General features: G+C 35.5%; 2 protein-coding genes across 3 annotated transcripts in view; one reads left to right on the top strand and one right to left on the bottom strand.

Moving 5' to 3' along the window:
* cacna2d2b (calcium channel, voltage-dependent, alpha 2/delta subunit 2b) overlaps window positions 1-2,893 on the top strand; it is a 43,574-nt gene extending 40,681 nt beyond the window's left edge. The window contains exon 38 of one of the 2 annotated variants that reach the window (XM_083533712.1): window positions 62-2,893. In XM_083533712.1, the coding sequence (XP_083389838.1) occupies window positions 62-163 (102 nt within the window). In that variant the 3' untranslated portion in view covers window positions 164-2,893. The remainder of the gene's footprint in view (window positions 1-61) is intronic. The other variant, XM_083533713.1, reaches the window with a different exon arrangement.
* A 78-nt stretch (window positions 2,894-2,971) lies between these two features.
* LOC310721754 (myosin heavy chain, fast skeletal muscle-like) lies at window positions 2,972-15,444 on the bottom strand. The gene is made up of 40 exons (XM_083533696.1): window positions 15,413-15,444; window positions 15,104-15,312; window positions 14,861-15,004; window positions 14,531-14,687; window positions 14,378-14,405; window positions 14,139-14,250; window positions 13,969-14,061; window positions 13,808-13,871; window positions 13,631-13,729; window positions 13,435-13,538; window positions 13,192-13,330; window positions 12,973-13,091; window positions 12,737-12,886; window positions 12,479-12,649; window positions 12,071-12,377; window positions 11,901-11,974; window positions 11,725-11,812; window positions 11,489-11,606; window positions 11,196-11,319; window positions 10,902-11,038; window positions 10,535-10,790; window positions 10,213-10,455; window positions 9,943-10,119; window positions 9,714-9,859; window positions 9,035-9,125; window positions 8,564-8,953; window positions 8,354-8,480; window positions 8,162-8,280; window positions 7,829-8,025; window positions 7,556-7,739; window positions 7,248-7,413; window positions 6,991-7,115; window positions 6,523-6,831; window positions 5,684-5,887; window positions 5,478-5,603; window positions 5,217-5,387; window positions 5,027-5,131; window positions 4,847-4,942; window positions 3,571-3,702; window positions 2,972-3,066 (listed from the first exon to the last, which is right to left on the bottom strand). The coding sequence occupies exons 2-40, from the start codon at window positions 15,302-15,304 to the stop codon at window positions 3,049-3,051; spliced, it is 5,811 nt and encodes a 1,936-aa protein (XP_083389822.1). The 5' UTR covers window positions 15,305-15,312; window positions 15,413-15,444; the 3' UTR covers window positions 2,972-3,048.
* Between the last annotated feature and the right edge of the window lie 6,184 nt (window positions 15,445-21,628).

The raw sequence follows: 21,628 nt of genomic DNA, 5'->3' as shown, positions 1-21,628 counted from the left end.
TTTATTTGCTTTATATAAACATAAAAAAGGGATTATATGCATGTCTTTTTGTGTTCCTCAGGAGAACACGTCGGAGTGTGGGCGGGCTCACTCTTTGCGCTGTCCAATCGGGATCCACATCTTGTTCCAGTTAATATTGCTTTACCTCGCCATTCGGTCTTAAGCCTCTCTGTTGACCTTGCTCTCTTCTATCCTCGTAAAACTTCCATAATCCCTGCAGCTTCTCCGCTCTTATTCTCCTCTTCAGTGCATCTTTTTTGCTTCCGCTGTCTTCCCAGAATTTCCTTGGTCCTTTTTGCCATATTCTAAAGTGCTTTGATATTCTCAACACGTCCAGATGGGTTGATTGAGATGCTGTGTGTCTTAGTAACCTGTCGTCGTGCAGATCTTCTACAGACTATTCTGGGTCTTGTATTCAAGGAGATTTTTAAAAAGAAATATATAATTTTGCTAAACAGGTTGCCGTAATTGCAAATAATGTAAGTGTGCGTCACACCTGCTTGCCAAGTCCAGTGCTATACTGTATAGATGTGACCATCATGGGGGCGATGGATCTTGACCAGTGTTTACAATCATGTTTAATTATACATAGATTGTTTGTTTGTTTGTTTTTGTGCTAAACACCTGGATCTTTGCTAGCGTTTCTATCATACCAGGAATTTGTGGCTGTGGAGTTTAAAATTGTTGTCCATTATTAAGTCTGGAAGTCACTGAAGGTAGAATGACACTTAAAAAACAAAACAAAAACAACAATATATCAAAAATGTCTAAAAGGCATATTGTGTGCACAAATCTAAATGACTGCCTGGTTTGCTACACAACAGTGCCTTGGTGCACTTAGTCCTCCTATTTGACAAGACATGAGGTACGGAAATTGAGTATGGCCAGTCCTGAGAAAGTATCAGAAGGGTGGCAGCTTATAAATGTGCTGAATATAATGAAAAAATCTTTGTAAAATAACAGTAATAATAGCGCTGGATATTATTTTGGTACTCTTGAGGGCCTTCCCTTCAAGACTGTAAAATCTGTACAACAGATGGGCAGCTGTTATTAATTATTGAAGTGTTAGAATTTTTGAGAGTAGACTTAATTGCTTTGTGAGGAACTGATTACCCATATCACTAACCTGTTTTTGTTTTGACATGCATTGCAGCATAAAGGTTTAACATCTTTTACATACAATAACATCTGAATAACATTAAGTGATTGATTAATGTTACCGCTAGACAGAGTTATCTAAAAAGTTATCCTATATTAAACAAAATAATTGTAAAAAACGTTGGCGCTGACACAGTTTCCAATTGTTTTAATCAAATTAAACTTTTCCCTTTGTTAATCCAAGAACACTTATCATAGTCATCCAACACCTTTCAATTAAGATGATGAAATAATCGAAAGGCCCTTATAGCAGTGATGGGGGTTCAGCCAAGGCGAATTAGAGGCAGTGGTGTTGACGAGGGTGCCTTAAAACCAACAGAATTTTGAAAGGTTGCTGGGAAATAAATGAATTAATAGTATGATTTTAAAACCTCACTCTGTTGATGAGAATACATTGATCTCTTCGACAGAGGCTCCATCACTTCCAGATCTAAAGCATGTCATGTCTGCAAATTTCATTTGACTTAATGAAGTGTGAATGGAGTGTTTAAAAAAATGCATTGTGTTTATAGCTTCATTCTCCCTCTCACAAACTCTGGGTTCTCACCTCATGCTTTTCTCCATGTGTAAGAAAGCGATCTGCTTATTTGCAATTGCTACTTTCATGTAAATATAAAGCTTTAGAACTATGCTTTTGAACAGAGTTGTGAAAATTTTTGTTGATGAGACGAATTTGTTGTTTTTTTTTCTGTGCATGAGGGTAAAGTGTCTGTGCGACTGATGATTCCAGGGCTAATACCAAAATGGTTCCATTTCATTATGCAGTGCACTATAAGGCCTAAGGCTACGCTTTAATAGCCACTCAACACCCTTTTTAGTGCATTAGATGTCAGATAGGGAGCCATTTCAGAGCACACGACTTCTCCAGAGAGCGACAACTGCAGCTTGGAAACTGCCCAAGATACTGACGTGATAATGTACGTTTAAATCATTTTTGAAGAAAACAATTTTTGCGTTGTTTTAAAAAGCTTTCTTGTTTGTTTTTGATATGTAAGTTTACCTGCAGCATGAGGAATATGTATTTACTTGAAGTTTTTTTTAAACCTTTAGTCCTGCCAATGTTTCATTTAAAAGTTTTATTTATTGGATAAGAGACCACAGCTTTAATTAAGGCAGAAGGAGATATATTCACTATTTGGTATTACACAGTAACATTCTGCCTCTAGTAGGGAAGATTTTTAAATATTTAAAGTGATGGTTTTTATTGTTTTCCTCAAATCCATATCTTTTGATTATGATGGTTTGTGTACATTTTCAATAGAATTTTGTGTTGATGTTTTAATATTTACAATGTTTAAAGTAATATCTTTAGATAATTTAAAAGTGTAAATGGGGAGGCTGAGAAAGTGAGAATGACCGCATGATATCACTTTGAGTGGCTTTGATTCTGCTTGATGTTTGTATTTTATTAAAAAGGCTATTTTGAATTTATTTATTTGCAACTTATGAAACATGTAAACTGTCATTATTATATAAAAAATGCTTTTAGAATTGCAATGGATTAATGTGAATATGGTGTTTGTCTCCCTCTTTTTTAACTTATACTTTTTCTGCTGCTGTGAGGGGGATTTTTTTTTTTTTTCCTTTAGTCTTCCGTATTGTTTGTTTTGTACAAATAGCACAAAAATGTCTTGAAGCACTAACTTTGTATCATATGTCATTCACCTCTTAGAAAGTGGGAAAAGATGTTTATAAGAAAATTGGTGATAAAGATATTCATATTTTTCACGTCAAACTTTCTGAAAGATGTGTGTGCTGTTTATTGTTTATTTCCTAGAAATAGGTTTAAAAAATACAATACCCAATGAAATTAAAAGTTGCAGGTCTTTATTATAAAAACATTGCTAAAGTTTTAACATACTTCAAACAATGACGATTATTTTTCCGTATTCACTCTGCATCCTTGCCCTAAAATGGAAAGACATTGTAGTTTTAGTCAAAAGACAAAATGCATTGTAATATATTCTGTTAACACACACAGACACACACACACAAACACATAAAAACTTTTAAAATTTTTTTTGTTTAGTAGAAAGTAATTATTTTATTCATGTTAACCATCTGTTTCCAAATCTAAGCAGATGATGCTAGTGAAGATCCCTTGCGTAATTATCCTATTTAATATATTGAGATCAAGATAAGATTGATTGGGGGTTCAGTAAAATAAATCTTATTGCTGTCAGTGGCTTGGAAATATCAAAGTACAATTTGATAACTATGGGAGGTTAGTTTAGATAAAAATAATTACAAATAATAATATAATATTTTATAGAATATTTAAGGTGTATCACATGCACCTTTCTGTAAAGAAAATACACACTAACAGTAATAGTACATCTTTTAAGTGAACTTTGGGTGTTCATGTTTTTGGAAAAAGGATCAAATGTAAACTTGCAGTAGGAAGTTACCCACCTTTCCAAAATCTCTGCTCTTGGCTCTCAGCTTGTTGACCTGGGACTCTGCGATGTCAGCACGCTCCTGAGCTTCTTCCAGCTCGTGCTGGACTTTCCTGAACCTGGACAGGTGAGTGTTGGCCTGCTCCTCCTGCCGACATCACGTGTATAAACATCAGTGTTGGAGAATTACACTGGATGTGTGATTGCATCCCAAATACAATGGCTATTTCTTGAGCTTACTTTACATGTTATTAGCGTTGGGGGCCACAGTGTTTAATTGTTTAATGGAGTGGTTACTGAAGATTATTAATAAGGTATATGTTTTGGGTGTTTATTTTGAGATCTGGATAACCTGGTGATCACACTTGATGTGGAATATCTCTATTTTGGTGTGGAGTGCATAAACAAACAAACAAACAAAATGATGTATAATGTGTATTTATTCATTTATTAATATGGTAAACAGCTGTAGCTTTGTGAATGTGTATTAATTTATAACTTTTCTCAAATCATTTCAGAAATCTGGTTCTAAAGCTAGATAGAATACATGTTTTTACCTCAGAACAGAACCTGTGCTCTGTATTGGTCATAAAGCCCGCACTGTTCCCCAGCTGAGTGTTAGAGCTTTCCCGCGCTTTTCTCACTTTTTTCGAGAAACTTCTCCTTCGAGAAACTTCTCCTTCGAGAAACGCGCGAGTTTTTTTTTTTTTTTTTTTTTTTGGGGGGGGGGGCGGCGCTCGAGCGCACTTCATAATTCACAACGGACGCACGGCTGCAATTCGGGGTACGATTTTTCCCAATTATTAGCCAGTTAGCTTCTTTAAAAAATATATTATTATTTAGCGATATAATAATAATAATAATAATAATAAAAGGAAGAATAAAAACAGTAAAATGTTAGGTGTTTAGTCAAAATATAGACGACAGGATATATGAAGTAGCTAGCGAGGTGATAGTCGGCTAATTTGTGTCCTGTCAGTGAATCCTGTCAGGGCCACTCCTTCGACCTGGTACGTGTCAGTTAGCTCGTTAAAAGTTCGTTTTAAGCAAATTGAGATATAAATAATAGTTCTTAAATCTTTCATAAAATGTACTTTTTGTGTTCTTTCTAAACATGAAAAAACCTCGATAAAAAAATAAATAATTATATAATATATATATATATATATATATATATATATATATATATATATATATATATATATATATACATACACACACGTGCAAAAGCTATATATATTATATATAAAACTAAAATTTTACAGTGCTAATATGAAGTCTTGTGTACTTACAGCCTCCTCAGCCTGCCTCTTGTAGGCCTTCACCTTCAGCTGCAGCTTGTCCACAAGATCCTGCAGTCTATTCACGTTCTTCTTATCCTCCTCAGTCTGTATACAAAGGTGAGTACTTATAAGAAAAAGATGTCAGGAGTTAAAAAGAAGAAGAAACGACTACAGTAGTAGATACTGTACCTGATAGGTGAGTTCTTTTAATCTCCTTTCATATTTGCGGAGGCCCTTAATGGCTTCGGCGCCACGTCTCTGCTCAGCCTCAACCTCACTCTCCAGCTCGTGTATCTACAGGAGCAGTCACATAGAATTAGTCGTTTTTCATTAACTGCGAACAATCATATATATTCACAGTGAAATACATACAACATACCCTAGCCTCCAGTTTCTGGAGCTGCTTCTTTCCACCCTTCATTGCGAGGTTCTCAGCCTCATCCAGACGGTGCTGGAGATCCTTGACTGTATTCTCAAGGTTCTTCTTCATCCTCTCCAGGTGAGCACTGGTATCCTGCTCTTTCTTTAGCTCCTCTGCCATCATGACCGCCTATTGTGTGTCATGTCATCAATTATTGTAATTATTTAATTCAGAAATTGTAAAATACATTGGGGCAAGATCTATGCGATGCACACTTACATCTGTGATTGCCTTTTTGGCCTTCTCTTCAGCATTTCTTGCCTCCTGGATGGTATCATCCACCTCACCTTGTATTTGGACCAGGTCAGCCTCAAGCTTCTTCTTGGTGTTAATTAGGTTTGTGTTCTATTAAAATAAAATGATAATAAAAGGATTAGCTGACCATGATCAAAATTTATGAACATTTTAAAACTGGCTGCACAAACCTGAGAGTGCAGCAGTGCCACACGCTCACTGGCATCAATCAGCTCCTGTTCAGCCACTTTGCGGCCTCTTTCTGTCTGCTCCAGTGCAACTCTCAGTTCCTCAATCTCTGCCAGCATCAGGTTATTCCTGCGCTCCACCATGGCCACCTGCTCCTTCATGTCTTCTTGTCCTCTGACAGCCTCATCAAGGTGCAGTTGGCCATCCTATATTGGAGATTTAAATTATTATATGTATATTGACAGGTTTGTTAATTTTGCTTTATGCTTTTTTTTTTATAAAGTGTTACATTGCATAAGAAGGGCTTACAATGTGTGAAAGTTATTGATTTGCTCAGTGTAGGTTATGCATTTTTACTTATAATGAATCGCTCATTGTATACATCTGCAACAAGCAGCATTTTAGCACATTTTTATGCTTCCTTATAGATATTTAACTATATATATATATATATATATATATATATATATATATATATATATATATATATATATATATATATATATATATAAAATCAGGAAAGCAATTGTTTTTTGTTGTTACACCATTTGGATCACATACTCTTTGAAATGCCGCTATCCTCCTCGAAATAAGGTGAGTAATTTTGACTTTCTGTTCTCTCAAATGTTTGTATTATTCTCCAATGTTTATAGTGTGAAAGTATATGGTGACGGCAAGAAAAAAATAAAGTGAAATGCAAGGGTGATCACATTTAAAATAAGCTGTTAATAATGGTTTGTTCATTGACTGCTCATTGTTAATCAAGACTGTGTGTAATGTTTCTATTTGAAACCAGTTTCAAAGTTTACACATCTTTAATTTAATTTCACATTTTACTCACTTTAAGCTGTCCTTGAACCATTCTGAGCTGTTTCTGGGCCTCAGCTGCCTGGCGGTTGGCATGGCTCAGCTGAATCTCCATCTCATTCAGATCTCCCTCCATCTTCTTCTTGATTCTTAGAGCATCATTTCGGCTTCTAACTTCAGAATCCAGAGTGCTCTGCATGGACTCTATCACCCTCTGGCTATTTCTCTTGATCTGTTCCATTTCCTCATCCTTTTCAGCCAGTTTCTTTTCTATTTCACTTTTAACCTGGTTGAGCTCAAGCTGGACACGAAGAATCTTGGATTCCTCATGCTCAAGTGTACCCTAAAAGTATATGGTAAAGATGATTTTTTTTTAGTGGAGACATATTTCCATTTGGTCAGATTGTATGCAAGTTGTACACCAGGGCATCTTTAGTAAATTATACTAAACATTAGTAGATACATAAAAAAAATTACAAAAAAATAGGCAAAGGTAAAATACCTCAGCTTCTTCAAGGGCAGACTGGATTTCAGATTTCTCAGACTCCACTGTCTTCTTGGCTTTCTCCAGTTCATGGATAGTCTTTCCATTTTCCCCAAGCTGCTCAGTCAAGTCAGAGATTTCCTCTGTGAAATAAAAATTCTAATTATTATTTAATGTTGTATATTGTTGCATTAAATAAATAAAGGCTTTTCAATCAATCTATCATCAAAGACTGATATCTGATACATCAACAGCCATATGCTTAGTTCACATACGCTGTAGATTCTTGTTTTCTCTCTTAAGAGTCTCCAAATGGTCAAGAGCTTCTTCAAAAGAGTTCTTTATCTTAAAGAGTTCAGTGCTGAGAGACCGAGACTCTTGCTGCGCTCCTTCCAGTTCAGCCTGACCTTCCTCAAACTTCTGCTTCCATTCTGCCAAGACCTGGAATTTACACAGTCCATATTAATAATTTTGTTCATTTTGAATATTTGTTGAATAGATTGCAATTAAAAAAAGAAAAATTCTGCAAGTGTTGAAAAGTTTTGCCTGAAACGTATTTTTAGCCAGTCTCAGGCCATTTTACCTTGTCAAAGTTTCTCTGCTTTTTGTCAAGATTGGCTGCAAGGGCATTGGATCGCTCCACATCAATCATAAGGTCCTCTACTTCACCCTGCAGCCTTTGCTTGGTCTTCTCCAGAGAAGCACACTTGGAGTTCACAGCTTCTTTGGTTTCTTCAGCCTCCTGGAGTCGTTGAGCAAGCTTTTTCCTATGAGTAGATGCAAAATGAGTCTTTTAAAATATATATACTAATATACTGCAATATACTGCAATAAATTTTTTACCAAATTTACTTACTTGGCTTCCTCAAGTTCTTCCGTACGTTGTATAGCATCGGTCTCGTATTTTGTTCTCCACTGAGCCACCTCATTGTTGGCCTTGGACATAGAGCGCTGAAGCTCAGACTTGGCCTCCTGCTCTTCCTCAAACTGCTCTCTGAGAAGATCACAGTCGTGACGGGCTGACTGAACAGCATGAGCCAGAGCGTTCTTTGCCTAAGGCAGAGTTTGAGTGAAGATCCGTTAAGGTCCAGGGATTAAAACTCACAACTTTCTGATCAGAGGTGAAATTGCACTCCTATCCATCGTTATTGATTAATGATTATTCAATTGATATTTAAATGATACATACTTTTACTTCCTCTTCAACTTGTCTTTTGAGCTCTTCAGTCTGCTGAGTGTAGTTGAGCTTTCCTCTGGTTAGTTGAGAAACCAACGCATCTTTTTCCTCTAGCTGCCGTTCCAGCTCACCTGTAAAGTTGGTAATTCAACATTAGTTTTAATGTTGATAAAAATTATTTTGCAGTGTATTAATTTCACTTACCAGCTTCAGTAGCAAGTCTAGTTTTTTGATAGCACACATCATTCAGCTGTCGAACATTTTCCTCATATTTTGCTTTGATTTCACTAAGTTGGTCCTCAAGAGTTCTGCACATTTTCTCTAGATTAGCCTGCCAGAAATCTTGGTTTAGTACTTAACAGATGAGATTTGAAAGGAAAAATATTTTGTGGTTCATTTGTCATATTCTTATACCTTTGATTTTGCCACAGCTTCCATGTTACTGGCAAGATCATCAATCTCCATTTTATATTCACTCTTCTCCTTCTCCAGCTTCTGTTTGACACGCTGAAGGTTGTCGATCTGCTCTCCGAGCTCAGCAAAACCATCAGCTTGTTTCTTGCGGAGTGCAGCAGTTGTTGCTTCATGCTGCAGAGTGGATTCTTCAAGATCACGACGCAGTTTCTGGAACTCGGCCTCGCGTTTCTTGTTCATCTCAATCTGAGCAGCTGTGGCACCTCCGGCTTCCTCCAGCCTCTCGCTGATCTCCTCAAGTTCCCTGGAGAGATCAGCTCTCTGCTTCTCAACTTTAGCATGAGCTGCACGCTCAGCCTCGATTTCTTCTTCTAGCTCCTCGATGCGAGCCTAAAGAGCACAGTTATCAATAGTTAGCATCCTTCTTAAAATGTCTTAAAAATGTATTGATTAATAAAACCAAATTGTTACCAGCAGTTCTTTGATCTTTTTTTGAAGTTGAGCACTCAGAGACTGCTCATCTTCAATCTTGCTTAGAAGTTGGCTTGTTTCAAAATCCTTCCTGTAGGATTGATTGTATGGCAATTAAAGTTTGATTGTTTTTATACATAAATATTTTCAGTATAATTTTTAAATAGGCAATCCTATAATATATGAGGCCAGCTTTATTCAGCAACCATCACCTCACTGAACACTACAATTCATCACTAGGTTGAAGGTTGTCTCATCAATGCTTTACTCATTTTTACTGCAGTAATCATTATGCAGTTTTTGCCACTCAGATTTACACACAGATTCTGTCTCATCTCATTAAATTTATAACTGAATATAATTGTTAGTTCATAGCACATACTAGATTTTTATATCTGTATACCATTCGTATATACACAATGTGATATCTTGGTATGATTGTATACGCAGTGTACATAGCTTATATTGTACACTTGTATATCGTATATTTTTCTAAATATGTTGTGAATTTTATATTTTATATATATATTTACATATTTATCTGCATTTATCAGTTTGCACAACGCTATAATTTGCACTTTAATAGATGATAAACTGCATTTTGTTGCTTTGTACATGTACTATGCAATAAAAAGTTATATCTATATTAATAAATTAGGTGAAATTAGGAAAAACATACTTCTTAATCTTCTCCTCAGACTGCTGCTTATCATTCTCTAGATCCATTATGTTTTCTTGGGCTAATTTCAGATCCCCTTCAAGTTTCCTTTTGGCTCTCTCAAGGTCCATACGGAGTTTCTTCTCTTGTTCCAGAGAACCTTCAAGCTAATTTTATGTGCAAAATGGTACACTTAATAATGAAACAAATAGTCATATAAAAATGCAGGAATTGCTTATTCAATGCTTACATCATCGACTTGTTGTTCAAGCTTGGTCTTGTATTTGGTCAGAGTGTTGACTTTGTCTTCCTCTGCTTGGAGATCATCCAGAGTCTGCTGGTGTGCCTCTTGGAGGGCTTTCTTTTCCTTGGTGAGCTTGGCAATGCTTTCATCCTGAGAGGTCATCTCCTCAGTGAGGTTCTTGACCTGTAAAATAACATTTTAACAATTATGTTCTATCTTAACTTTTATGTAATTATTTTGCTAAAAGTACAAAATAATGAAATCAGGTTAGTCAACCTTGTTCTCAGTGGCGTGTTTCTCTTTTTCTACTTTGGCTAAGGTAATCTCCAGGTCATCAATGTCTTTTTTCAGCTCAGAGCACTCATCCTCCAGTTTCCTCTTTTTGGCAGTCAGCTCAGCATTGATTTCCTCCTCATCCTCCAGTCTCTCACTTGCTTCTTTAAGCTTAGCTTCAAGCTGGATCTTGCTTTTGATGAGTCCCTCACATCTTTCTTCAGCATCAGAAAGGCTCTCTGATTCCTGTTAATGCAGAAGATTTATGAATAAATTAGAATTTTTAAGCTCTATAATGGCATTTTAATCTGTATTAAAAACTTACAGAAGCTACTGCTAGTTGCAGGTCATTTTTCTCCTGTAGCAGAGAAACCATCTTCTCCTCAAGCTCTTTCTTCTTAGCCAGTGCTTTTGCCAAGTCCTCCTTCATTTTCTCAAAGTTCTCCTTCATGGCTGCCATTTCCTTCTCAGTCTCTGCACTCTTGAGAAGAGGCTTGATCTTGAAGTACAACTTCATCCATGGCCAGTGTTTCACATTCATGAATGAGCGGATGTTGTATTGGATAGAATAGATGGATTCCCTGGAATTTGATTTCAGTTCCATTTTTGTCGTATATTTAACGTATATAGAATTTACAGTTACTGTAATTTGCACATTGCATTCCATTCTTTGTAATTAAATTGAATATTACCTCCTCTCCATCATCTTGACAAACTCCCTCCTCATGAGGAAGCCACGGCACACAGCCTGAGTCATGGTCACCAGATTTGCGAGCTTTTCGTCTCGCATTTCCTCAAGGGTACCCAGAAGACCAGCTTTGAAGAACACCTGCAGGAAAAATTACATAAGTGAAATTATATGTACTCCAGAATCATTTTGGAAAGAGATGTTTTTTGCAAGGAGAAAAATATGAATGCACAAAAGTTCATAAAAAGTAATACAAAGTTATTGCTCTCCTGCAATCCAAGTTTTTTCTTTGATTTACCTTGGTGTGCCCAAATTTATACTGGGTTTGGTCAATGTCAATGGAGGCCAAGAGTTTCTCTGCAGCTTTCTTGTTGTCAATGAACTGTCCTTCTGGGATGACGCTGGCATTCAGCACTTTGTATCTGCATATTAATGAAATTAATTTTTGTTAATTTAATTTCACCACATAAGGGTATGGTTAAACACTTCCATTCTTGGATTTTTGAAGTGAATTATTTAGTCTCAGCAGGGTTAATGAGAGTGATTTTGTATGCCATAGCTTTCTAATAATGTTCTTTAAATGTATAGCACCTCTGCTTGAAGTCACCATAGAGAATTCTGCTAGGAAATCCCTTTCTGCAAATTCTGATACCTTCCAGCACACCATTACACCTAAGCTGGTGGATGACCAGATGATTCTCCATCAGACCTTAACAGTCATGGAAAGTACAATAATAGAAGTTTGAACATGCCTAATCAGTTTTTTTTTTTCTTTTTTCTTTTAAGATTTTATATTTTGCAATGTGATTCCTTTTCATTTTGCTTACCCGGAGTCTTGGATTCATTTGGAATTAAACAGCGCACAAAATGTGGGTGAGTGCTTTTCAGGTTCGTCATCAGTTTGCCAAGGTTTTCCTGCATAAGTGGAGTAGTTATGTTTAGCTATGAATTGGTTATTGAAATGTAGCATTCAAATGTGCTTAAACATTTATATATAGCATACTCTGAATAAAGCGGACACAGTTTGGAATGAACCTCCCTTCCTCTTTCCACCCTTCTTGCCACTTGTGCTAGAATCTGTTCAAATAGAAATAGAATGACATTATTTTATGGTCTATTGGTTATGCTTTATGTGTCCTGTTCGGTCAATCCAACTATAATTAAACACTATACCACTTGCAGCAGCATGGCTAGCATACAGGAAACACAGCAGTTTGTTCGCGGACTTCTGGTACAGCTGTACAACAGAGTCGTTCAGTGGATCCTTGTTCTTGTCCAACCAGCCGGAAATGTTGTAGTCCACAGTGCCGGCGTAGTGCACCAGGGAGAAGTGAGCCTCAGCTTTGCCTTTGCCAGGCTTTGGCTTCTGGAAGGCGTTGCATTTGCCAAGGTGCTGGTCATGGAGTTTGTTCTTGAATGATGTGTCTGTAGCTTTGGGGAACATGCACTCCTCTTCAAGGATGGAGAAGATGCCCATTGGCTGTTGGTGACAGAATTAAAGTTAACAAATGGCAAGGAATACAGTTTTTGGTTAGTTATTATTAGCAGTTATTTTTAATGCTCTGCACTGTAACACTATACCTTCTCAATAAGCTCAATGCAGGCAGCCAAGTCCATACCAAAGTCAATGAACTCCCACTCGATACCTTCTTTCTTGTACTCCTCTTGTTCCAGCACGAACATGTGGTGGTTGAAAAACTGTTGCAGTTTTTCATTTGTGAAGTTAATGCAGAGCTGCTCCAAGCTGTTGTACTGTTAGAGTTTAACAATAGATTAGACATTGTCAAAGTATTGCACAATCCAACAGAGCAAATATCATGAAGGAAAACATTTATTTACATCAAAGATCTCAAATCCAGCGATGTCCAGCACACCAATGAAGAACTGTCTTGGCTGCTTTGTGTCCAACATCTCATTGATACGGATGACCATCCACAAGAACATTTTCTCATAGACAGATTTACAGAGGGCAGACACGGCATTGTTCACCTGAATAATACAAAATTTAGCTTTCGTTCTCTTTTTGTATTAAGTCTTAAGTCTTTAATCTCATTTTTGTTGTTTGAGAATGTTACCTGTGGTACTGTCTGGCCTTTGGTCACAAATTCGTTTCCGACTTTGACTCTGGGGTAACACAAAGCTTTCAGCATGTCAGCTGAGTTCAGGCCCAGAAGGTAGGCGATTTTATCAGCAACTGGGAGGAAAAAAAAGTGTCTTAATCATATTAAATTTAAAGACACAAAATCAGGATTTTATACTGACAGAGAAGGTCAATTCTGTAATTTTATTTGTACCCTCAGTGCCATCAGGTTCAGCCTGCTCCTCTCTCTGCTTCTGCTTGAACTTCATGTTGCCATGATGCATCACAGCACCGGTCAGCTTGTAGATGTTAATTTTCTCATCAGCAGTGAAGCCAAGAATGTCAATGGCAGCCTGTGTGAAGAAATACAGTTATTCTAGATATTTTTGTAACTATTTTCAAGGATTGTTTAAAGTAAATTAATTGAGTTGATTTTGCCTTTAAAATTGTGGCTTACATCTGTGGCAATAAACTCCTCTACATCATTGATGCTTTTCACTACAATTTCACCCTGGCTGATCATTGGGTAGTCATAGGGGTTGGTAGTGATGAGCAGTGCCTCTATAATGAAATCGTTCAATAAATAATTAACACAAAATTTTGTTACAAAACTTGTGAAATATTTTTCTCCAGCTGGAGTTTACATTTCATACCAAGCAGTTCTGGTTTGTGTCCAGTCATGAGCTGGTAAAAAATGTGATAGCTTCTCTCAGCAGACAGCTGGAAGGTGACCCTTGATTTTTCCAGCAGATCTACAAGTAATAAATGAAGAATGCATTAATATTTTCTTCTTAATGGATAAATATAAGTAACTTGTAAGTGTTTCTTACATGTTTCTATATCAGCTGATGCCAGCTTTCCAGAGGATCCAAAATGAATTCTGATGAATTTACCCTAAATATTGTGAATAATTGTGAAAAATATGGATAACAAGTCAAAATATATTTAAGAATTGTTGAATATGGTCTTTATTTTACTTGATCATACTTACAAAACGAGAGGAGTTGTCATTCCTGACAGTCTTAGCATTACCGTAAGCCTCTAGTAGGGGGTTGGCTGCAATGATTTGATCTTCCAGTGAACCCTAGTAATGATGGCAGACATTTTAATGAAGAATCTGAACTCTGGTTTTGTTTAGTTTAAAAAACAATTTTTTTTTACCTGCATCTTGCCAGAATTCGGCTCTGCTTTTTTCTGACCAGACACTGTGATCGTTGCAAAGTACTGAATGACACGTTTTGTGTTTACAGTTTTTCCTGCACCAGATTCTCCACTGTGGATAAAATGGCAAATCTTTTAGGTTCTTTTCGGAAGGTTGATAAGAACAAGTTATTTTGATTAGAATTGATTAGAAAAAATATTTAAAATCATTTGATTATATTTTACTTAATTAAGCTTACGTGATCAAGATGGATTGATTCTCACGATCTAAAAGATAAAAAAAAAATGTTGATTAAATTCATAACGACCTTAATTTTTTACTTGATAACTTAAATTTTTTTGCTGGATATGAACATTTGAAAACATTTTCTCGAGGTCTTAGTTCTTTATACCAGTGAGCATGAACTGATAGGCGTTATCAGAGATGGAGAAGATGTGAGGTGGGGCTTCAATTCTCTTCTTCCCTCTGTATCCCACAACAACGACAGCATCGTAAACTGGGAGCCACTTGTAAGGATTCACAGTGACGCAGAACAACCCTGAGTAGGTCTGCAAATATATTTTCGAACAATATATCTTTAAACCCATACCTAGTCCTAATTTTTATGGCATACATAAGCCATTCTGTATTTGCATACATTAGTGGAATACGTGTTCCACAATATTACAAAATAGAATCTTTGTAAATAAACTTGGGAACAACATCTCAGTTTAATACTTACGTAGATCATCCATGCTGCGTAGCGCTCTTTGAGGTTATACAGCACAGTGGGTTCATTAAGGTGGGTCATCATGGCCATGTCCTCAATTTTGTCATACTTGGGAGGGTTCATAGGGAAAACATCATCCTCCTTAACTGTGAGGGTCTGTTATTTGGAGAAAGACATCCATCAGGGACAAATCTGATTTAATAACAGTCCCATGATTAATTTCCCTGAAGCCTTGAATTAATGACTAAAACTTACTTTGCCATCCAGGGTTTCTACAGTGGCTTTTCCACCCTCTTTACTCTTCAGTGTACCCTTCACATACATCTCTGCAGGCTCAGTTACATACACTGCTGTTTTGGCATCAAAAGGTTTGTTCTGTGACTCAATCCTTTCCCTTTCCGGCTTTCGGAGGAAGACGGCCGCCGGGCCGAAACACTCCATTTCACCGTCAGCCATAATTATTTCTTTTTCCAGAAAAAAGTTTGGGGAAAAATAAATTTCGGTTCAACCTGTTTCCTTTGTATGTAAATGAGAGTTTTTCTCGTAGAATTGTTTTTCTCCTACCTTTCCTTTTGACACAGTGAAATCCTTCTTGTGGATGTTCAACACTAAAATGAGAAACAAATATTAGGGTGTTTTCTTTTGTTTTGTTTAGAAGGCATTTTTTCTATTACATTTTACAAGTAATAGTATTAAAAGAAAAGTGTATAAATTTTTGGTATTTAAGTCCTGTTCTTGCTCTTACCTTGGCCTCGGTTTCTGTCTGTGCTTGAGGGAGCTCGTGTCTGTGTCTTTTATAGGAATGCATCTGTTCACTCAGCGAAAGCTGCATTCTTTATTTGGTCGTGTGTCTCCTCTTTGTGATGACTTTCACTTCATTTTGCTATAAATACTTTTAGATTTTATTGTGTTGGTCTATGGGATTATTTAGACGCAATATTCTTGGCAAAAGAGGCAAAAGAAGAACTATGCGTGAACTATCAATTATTTTGTTCTATTTAGTTTGTAGATATAATGTAATATCTTTTTGCTGCTATTGCAAATGATCAGTTAAAAAATTTGGAGGAAACTTAAAATATAATCTTTCAGTATATTATTAACGTTTTTTTCTGTGGCAAGATTATTTTCAAGTTTGTAACTAAGTTTAATTTATAACTTTAAACAGCATGCCAATCTGTTTAATGATTTCTAAATATGAAAGTGTGTCTCAGCTGTGGAGAAGTAGTCAGCTGTTGATGTCATCTTGTTACAAGTATTTTAGAGATGCCTCAAGTGGATTCATGCATTTGTTCTTTTTGTAGGGAATAAATTTACAAATGCAATTTTTTGTTTAACTGGATTTGAATTAAGTTACTGGTTTTCTTAAAATAATGCGACTACAATGCAGTATTTAAACATTTAATTATTATTATTATTTTTTAAGTTACACTATAGTAAGGTTTTTCTTTTGCTTACAATTATTTGCAACCATATATAGACCATATATAGTAGATGTTCAGGACCTCATGCATTACTTTGTGGTTAAACTGACTCCAGCTTTCATTGCTCTTGAAGAATGATGGCTGACCCTTGAGACAGCTGGTGTGTGTCTTTTAATGTGATCCAGGATTAGCTGTCCTACCATTTTGGTGTTAGTTACAGCTGTTTGGCTTGGCCTGTGCCCTTGGTTAACAACTGGCATCTAATGTGACAGATTTGGCATGAGAAGGTAAAAGTGAACTCATCAGTATCATTAATATTTACAATGAATTTCTGCAAAGCACTGATACATGCCCTCTTCAGTATGCATGTGAGCAATACTACCACTGGCAATGTGAAATATTGTCTTTCTCTCCAGCTGCCTGCACAAGATTAGAGTGAGTGTCTAGAGTGTGACAGTTTGTACATCTGCTCATGTGATTATGATACTTGACAACTTTCACAAACATTGTTCATGTATTGTTGTGAAAACAGGAATAAATGCAGAAAACAGGACTAGAATAGTAAAACTAAAGTAAAACATATTGTTATGTACATTTTGTTTAGTGTTTTATTTATGACTTAAATATTCAAAATCAGCAAATATAAAAAAATATATTTTTGGAAAGTTCATTATTAGTGTTTGCTTTGTGCAAGAAACAGTGCCATGTATGGTAGAAAAACAAGAAACCCTTGTTCCCATGCTTAAAAGCCAAAAAATTAAAAGCAATGAACTAAAAGAAAATGTCAATAATTATTACACAATAACTGTGATCGCCTCAGTTTTGCTTAAAGTATATATGGTACGTAAAAATTATTTACCCCCTTTCTGGAATGAATAAAGTACTTTTTACTAGTTTATGTCATTAGTACATTTCTGTCAATAGCGTCTTTGCCTAAAAACTGAATATTTACTAGTTAATGTGGACAAAAATATGTATGGCCACAAATTTCATCTAAACAAGCACAAAACATTAATTTCTGCTTCCAAACTGGACATTTTCAGAGAATAGTCATTATTTGCAAAAAGTCTTCTAAAAATCATTAAATACATGCACTAGCAATAAATCTCCCTATGGTTAGCAGTAGGCTGTGGAACTAGAAGCAGTTGGATGGGTGCTACAGCCAGCCACTCTTCTCAGGAGTTCTTGGCCAGTTTGGCTTTGGTGGAGCACCCAAATGTCACTGGTGTAAAGTTACAGTCCTTAAGTTGGGTCTCCTCCTGAAAATGTCATTCTAGAAATGTATTGTGTCATACTTCCCAACAGTTGTTACTGGATTTAAGCAATAAGCAGCAAATGCAGCTGCATTTTTAACTGTTTGATATTTGCTACAAAATAAATATTTCTTTTAATCTCTGAATCTATTAATCAACTTTACATTTACCACTTTCTAAAGTTAGCATTGTTTTTATTTTATATTTTATAACAATTTAATGTTGTTTCCAAGAGTGGACCCAGTTTGAACTGTTTAAATACTGACTGCTAAGAAGTAGTTAACTGTTGATGGAGCTCAATGTTATTTTTCTTCTTTTTCTTTTGTCAAAATAAAATGACAATTTTTTTCTGTATGCCAGATGGCAGTAATGCACATGACTTTTGTGATTTTTTTAAGGGAAAGAAAATTAAAGAAAGCATAACTTAGCACTACAACTAGTATACTGACAATTAAGTGAACTTAGGAATGCATATGTTGATGTTTGCTGCTAAAAAATAAAGAGCTACACTGATCAGCTCTTAATACTATCAACAGGTGAAATTAATAACTGGTTAGTTCTTAAAGTTGATGTGTTGAAAGCAGGAACAAATAGGTATGTTTAGGAATCTAAGTGACTTTACATTTACAAGGACCAAATGCCTAGATGACTGGGTCAGAGCATCTCCAGTGTTTTATTTTCCAACCAAAAATCTGGTTTACTTTTACATCCTCTGGATGTTTGCATATAAATTACCTGCACCTTGATGCACTGTCGGAAGGTAAGCTGGCCGTGCCTGTGTTATGTTCTGCTGGGAAACTGTGGGTTCTGGTGTTTGTGAGTGTTACTTTCATGAATACCACTTATTGTTACAGGCCAATTTACCTCCGTTCCTGGTAATGATGATCCCTAAAAGCAGTATCCTCTTTCTGCAGATTAATGCTTCCTGCAAAAACTGTTTAGGAATGGGTTGAAACTCTTTTTGTGGAGATCCTACGTCACAATTTTTTTTTTTTTTTTTTTTTAATGATCTTATTCTGAACGATGTTTTATATTAGAAAATTACCCGATTCTCTCCTAAATCAAATCTGTCTATGACTCACTCTTGATGCATGTCAAGATGCTTGCCTCGGTCACATGTCTTAACTATATCCGCTACCTTCTTAAAGTGACTGCTCCAGCCGGTAACACATAATACATTTCTGCTAAATTGAAACCCCCAAGCTAGCAAAATGAACAAAAAAACAACAGAGTGGATTCACATTTATTATTATATTTAGAAAATACCAGTTTTTATGCCGGTCGTATCATTTTAATTTGTTCTATTTATCTGCCACTCCTTAAAGGCCGGTCCGTGGAAATATTGTCTGACATTAAAACGGTCCGTGGCGCAAAAAAAGGTTGGGGACCGCTGCCCTATACCAAAAGCACATGTTCCGATGTATGGTAGAGTCCAGTCCTTGAGGTTTCAGAGCAGGTTTGGTGGAATAAGTGGGTACCTGCACAATGTTTTGCAGTTGGAGTTAATGTTATTGCTAATTGCTGTATTGTGACAGGCCTGGTTTATCTAACATTATAATTTGTATTGATTGTTGGGTAATCCATTTATAACAGATCGTAAAACCGTTCTTAAATTCATGCAGTGATGATGTGTTTCTGGTTTCTATATTGACATTTCATGAACTTTGGTTGTGCAGTTAATAGCAGTTGACACTTGATGTTGCAAATGTCTGGTTTATTCTTTCTAAGAGTGATGTCATATGTAATTCTGGCCTTTTGTCTGAACATGCTTGGACTGCTACAAACTAAAAGGTTAAAATGGTGGTCAGTGGAATGAACATCAGTGAACACAAGAAAATTTGGTCAAAGATTTAGGTAATAGTATAGTGTCCAGAAGCACCTACATTAGATGTCTGGATGTCTAGATTCACTAAAATTAAATTTCTATTATGAAATTACCTTGGCTGTCTAGCTGTATTATTAAAAGCAGTATTTTTTCTAACCTGGCATTATAGGCTTCTTCCTGTAGTGATTTATTTAAAAAAGTGAAGTGATTTTTAAAATGATAAACTCTGTTGTGGCCCTATATACTCAATTAAAGTCTGTCATTCAATAGCCCTCTGTGTGCAGGGCCAAAAGAGAATAAAGGCACATAACTCATCTGTTATGGGTATGACCTCAGAGCATCACTGTTTGGCACTAGTGTTTGAGCTGTATTGTGACCCATGTATCTTTGGTACTCATAACGAAACTGAACACAGTGGTTACACACAATGGAAGCAACTCTGTGCAAAAGATCATAACGTGAGTATTTTAAGCATTTTTAAATGGTAGCAATGTAGCATATTTTATTAAGTTTTTAATACTTTTATTATTGGACAAACTTGGTCAAAGCAGTGTGATGGAAAGGTCTGTTTTGAGTACATATAATAAAGTGAAATGCATATCAATTGATTGTCATTTTTTTCATAAAACTAAATTATTTTCTTTAAAAAAAATATAATGTTTTTGTATTGTTTCTCCTATCTGTATATACTTACTGTTGTTAAACAACTTTTGTTTAGATTGTCACTTATTTTCACTACTTAAAGATAAGTTTGTTTGATAGATATAACTAGTATATTTTTGAAGAAATTGTCTTATTTTTGTCTATTATATATATATATATATATATATATATATATATATATATATATATATATATATATATATATATATATATATATATATATAAATATATTTTGTCTATAAATTATGCACATTATGATGAACATCTTATTTAACAAGAGTTAAATAAGCAGAGTTCTTTTATTTGTATGAAATGTAATTTGAGGTGATGGACCATTATTCACTGAAACACCAGACATTGATATATACTGTCTAGCATTATGCAATGATTTATGTTTTTATAATTTTTTTAAAGAAAGTTTCCAATCAGTTTCCAAAAAAAATTAAAATAAAGTTTAAAATTGATCCACGGCCATGCATACAAGTCTGAGAGAATATTGGAAACCTCTGCCAGTTTAAGCAGAGAGGTTCTGAGTTCCGTCAGTTTAATAATATCGAACTAAATATCTACTTTTATCTACTATCGTCTCTTTCTATTGCTTGTTAGCCAAGAAGATGAACACTAACAGATGCTTCCTCAAAGTCACTATAAGACATCTACAGCATCTTTTAAAGTACCAGCTGGTGGAGGTGAAGACCCCACCCAGGGATCAGAGCCAGTTTTTCTTTCTTAGAGTTGATCTTCCAACTCTTCTCATGGCATCACAGCCCTTGATGGTTATGACATTTGTAACCGATTGGATTAAGAAACTTTAGACCTCACAAAAGGCAAAGAAGTATTACATTTGGTAGTGACAGGAACTCTGATAAGATGCTACAGGTCAGACGTATTTACTTACTGCTATACTAATGTCCAGTATATTTGGCTTCTGTGTTTGTGTAGGGATGTTGTATTTGCTACAACAATTGGAAAAAATTGCATTAACTCACCACAAATGCTAAGTAATAAAAGTTTTTTTATATAGTATAATTCTTGTAAATAATGGGTTTTTCAACTTTGTGGAACTGTAGGGCCCTTTAACTATAAAATACATGTTGTGGATTTGTTTGTACTTAGTAGTTAGTATTTATTTGATAAACATAAACACTAGGAGACTATGAAGAACGATTTAAATATTTGTTTAATTGTTCAGTGTGTACAGTATTCTAATAGCCACAAAGGTTCTTTTACTTGGACATTCCATAAATGGCTGACATTTGGTCTGTAACTTTGTAGGTCTCAAATTTATAGAACTCTTTTTAAATGAATGCAGCTTGTGTTACACCAGTTAAAATTACTGGGCTACCTAATAATTAAGTACTTATAAATAAATGTAATATTCCAAAGGATAGAAAAAAATCTGAAAAAAAACCAAACTCTCAGTTATACTTCATGGAGACCCAGTTTGAGAAACACACTTTTGTATTAACGACTGTTGAGTAAACTGACAAATTCATCTGCATGAAACTCTTGTTGCTTGGAATTATTAATTATGCAGGTTGATTTGACTTGGTAAAATGTTAACATAGTCTTTGACTTGGAACTGAAATGAAAAGCAAAACACTGATTAAATCACAAA

Source organism: Silurus aristotelis (assembly GCF_946808225.1).
Source record: "Silurus aristotelis genome assembly, chromosome: 28".
In the NCBI taxonomy this organism is placed as follows: Eukaryota; Metazoa; Chordata; class Actinopteri; order Siluriformes; family Siluridae; genus Silurus; species Silurus aristotelis.
The sequence above is the reverse complement of the archived record's forward strand: the minus strand, read 5'-3'. Positions and strand labels throughout refer to the sequence as shown.

Excerpts from the sequence above, each read along its gene's own strand:
- LOC310721754 (XM_083533696.1), bottom strand. The coding sequence starts at position 15,304 with ATGGCTGACGGTGAAATGGAGTGTTTCGGCCCGGCGGCCGTCTTCCTC. Across the intron at positions 12,887-12,972 it reads AAGGCCAGACAGTACCACAG|GTGAACAATGCCGTGTCTGC; the intron begins GTAACATTCTCA and ends TGTATTATTCAG. Across the intron at positions 6,832-6,990 it reads CTGCCCTTGAAGAAGCTGAG|GGTACACTTGAGCATGAGGA; the intron begins GTATTTTACCTT and ends ATATACTTTTAG.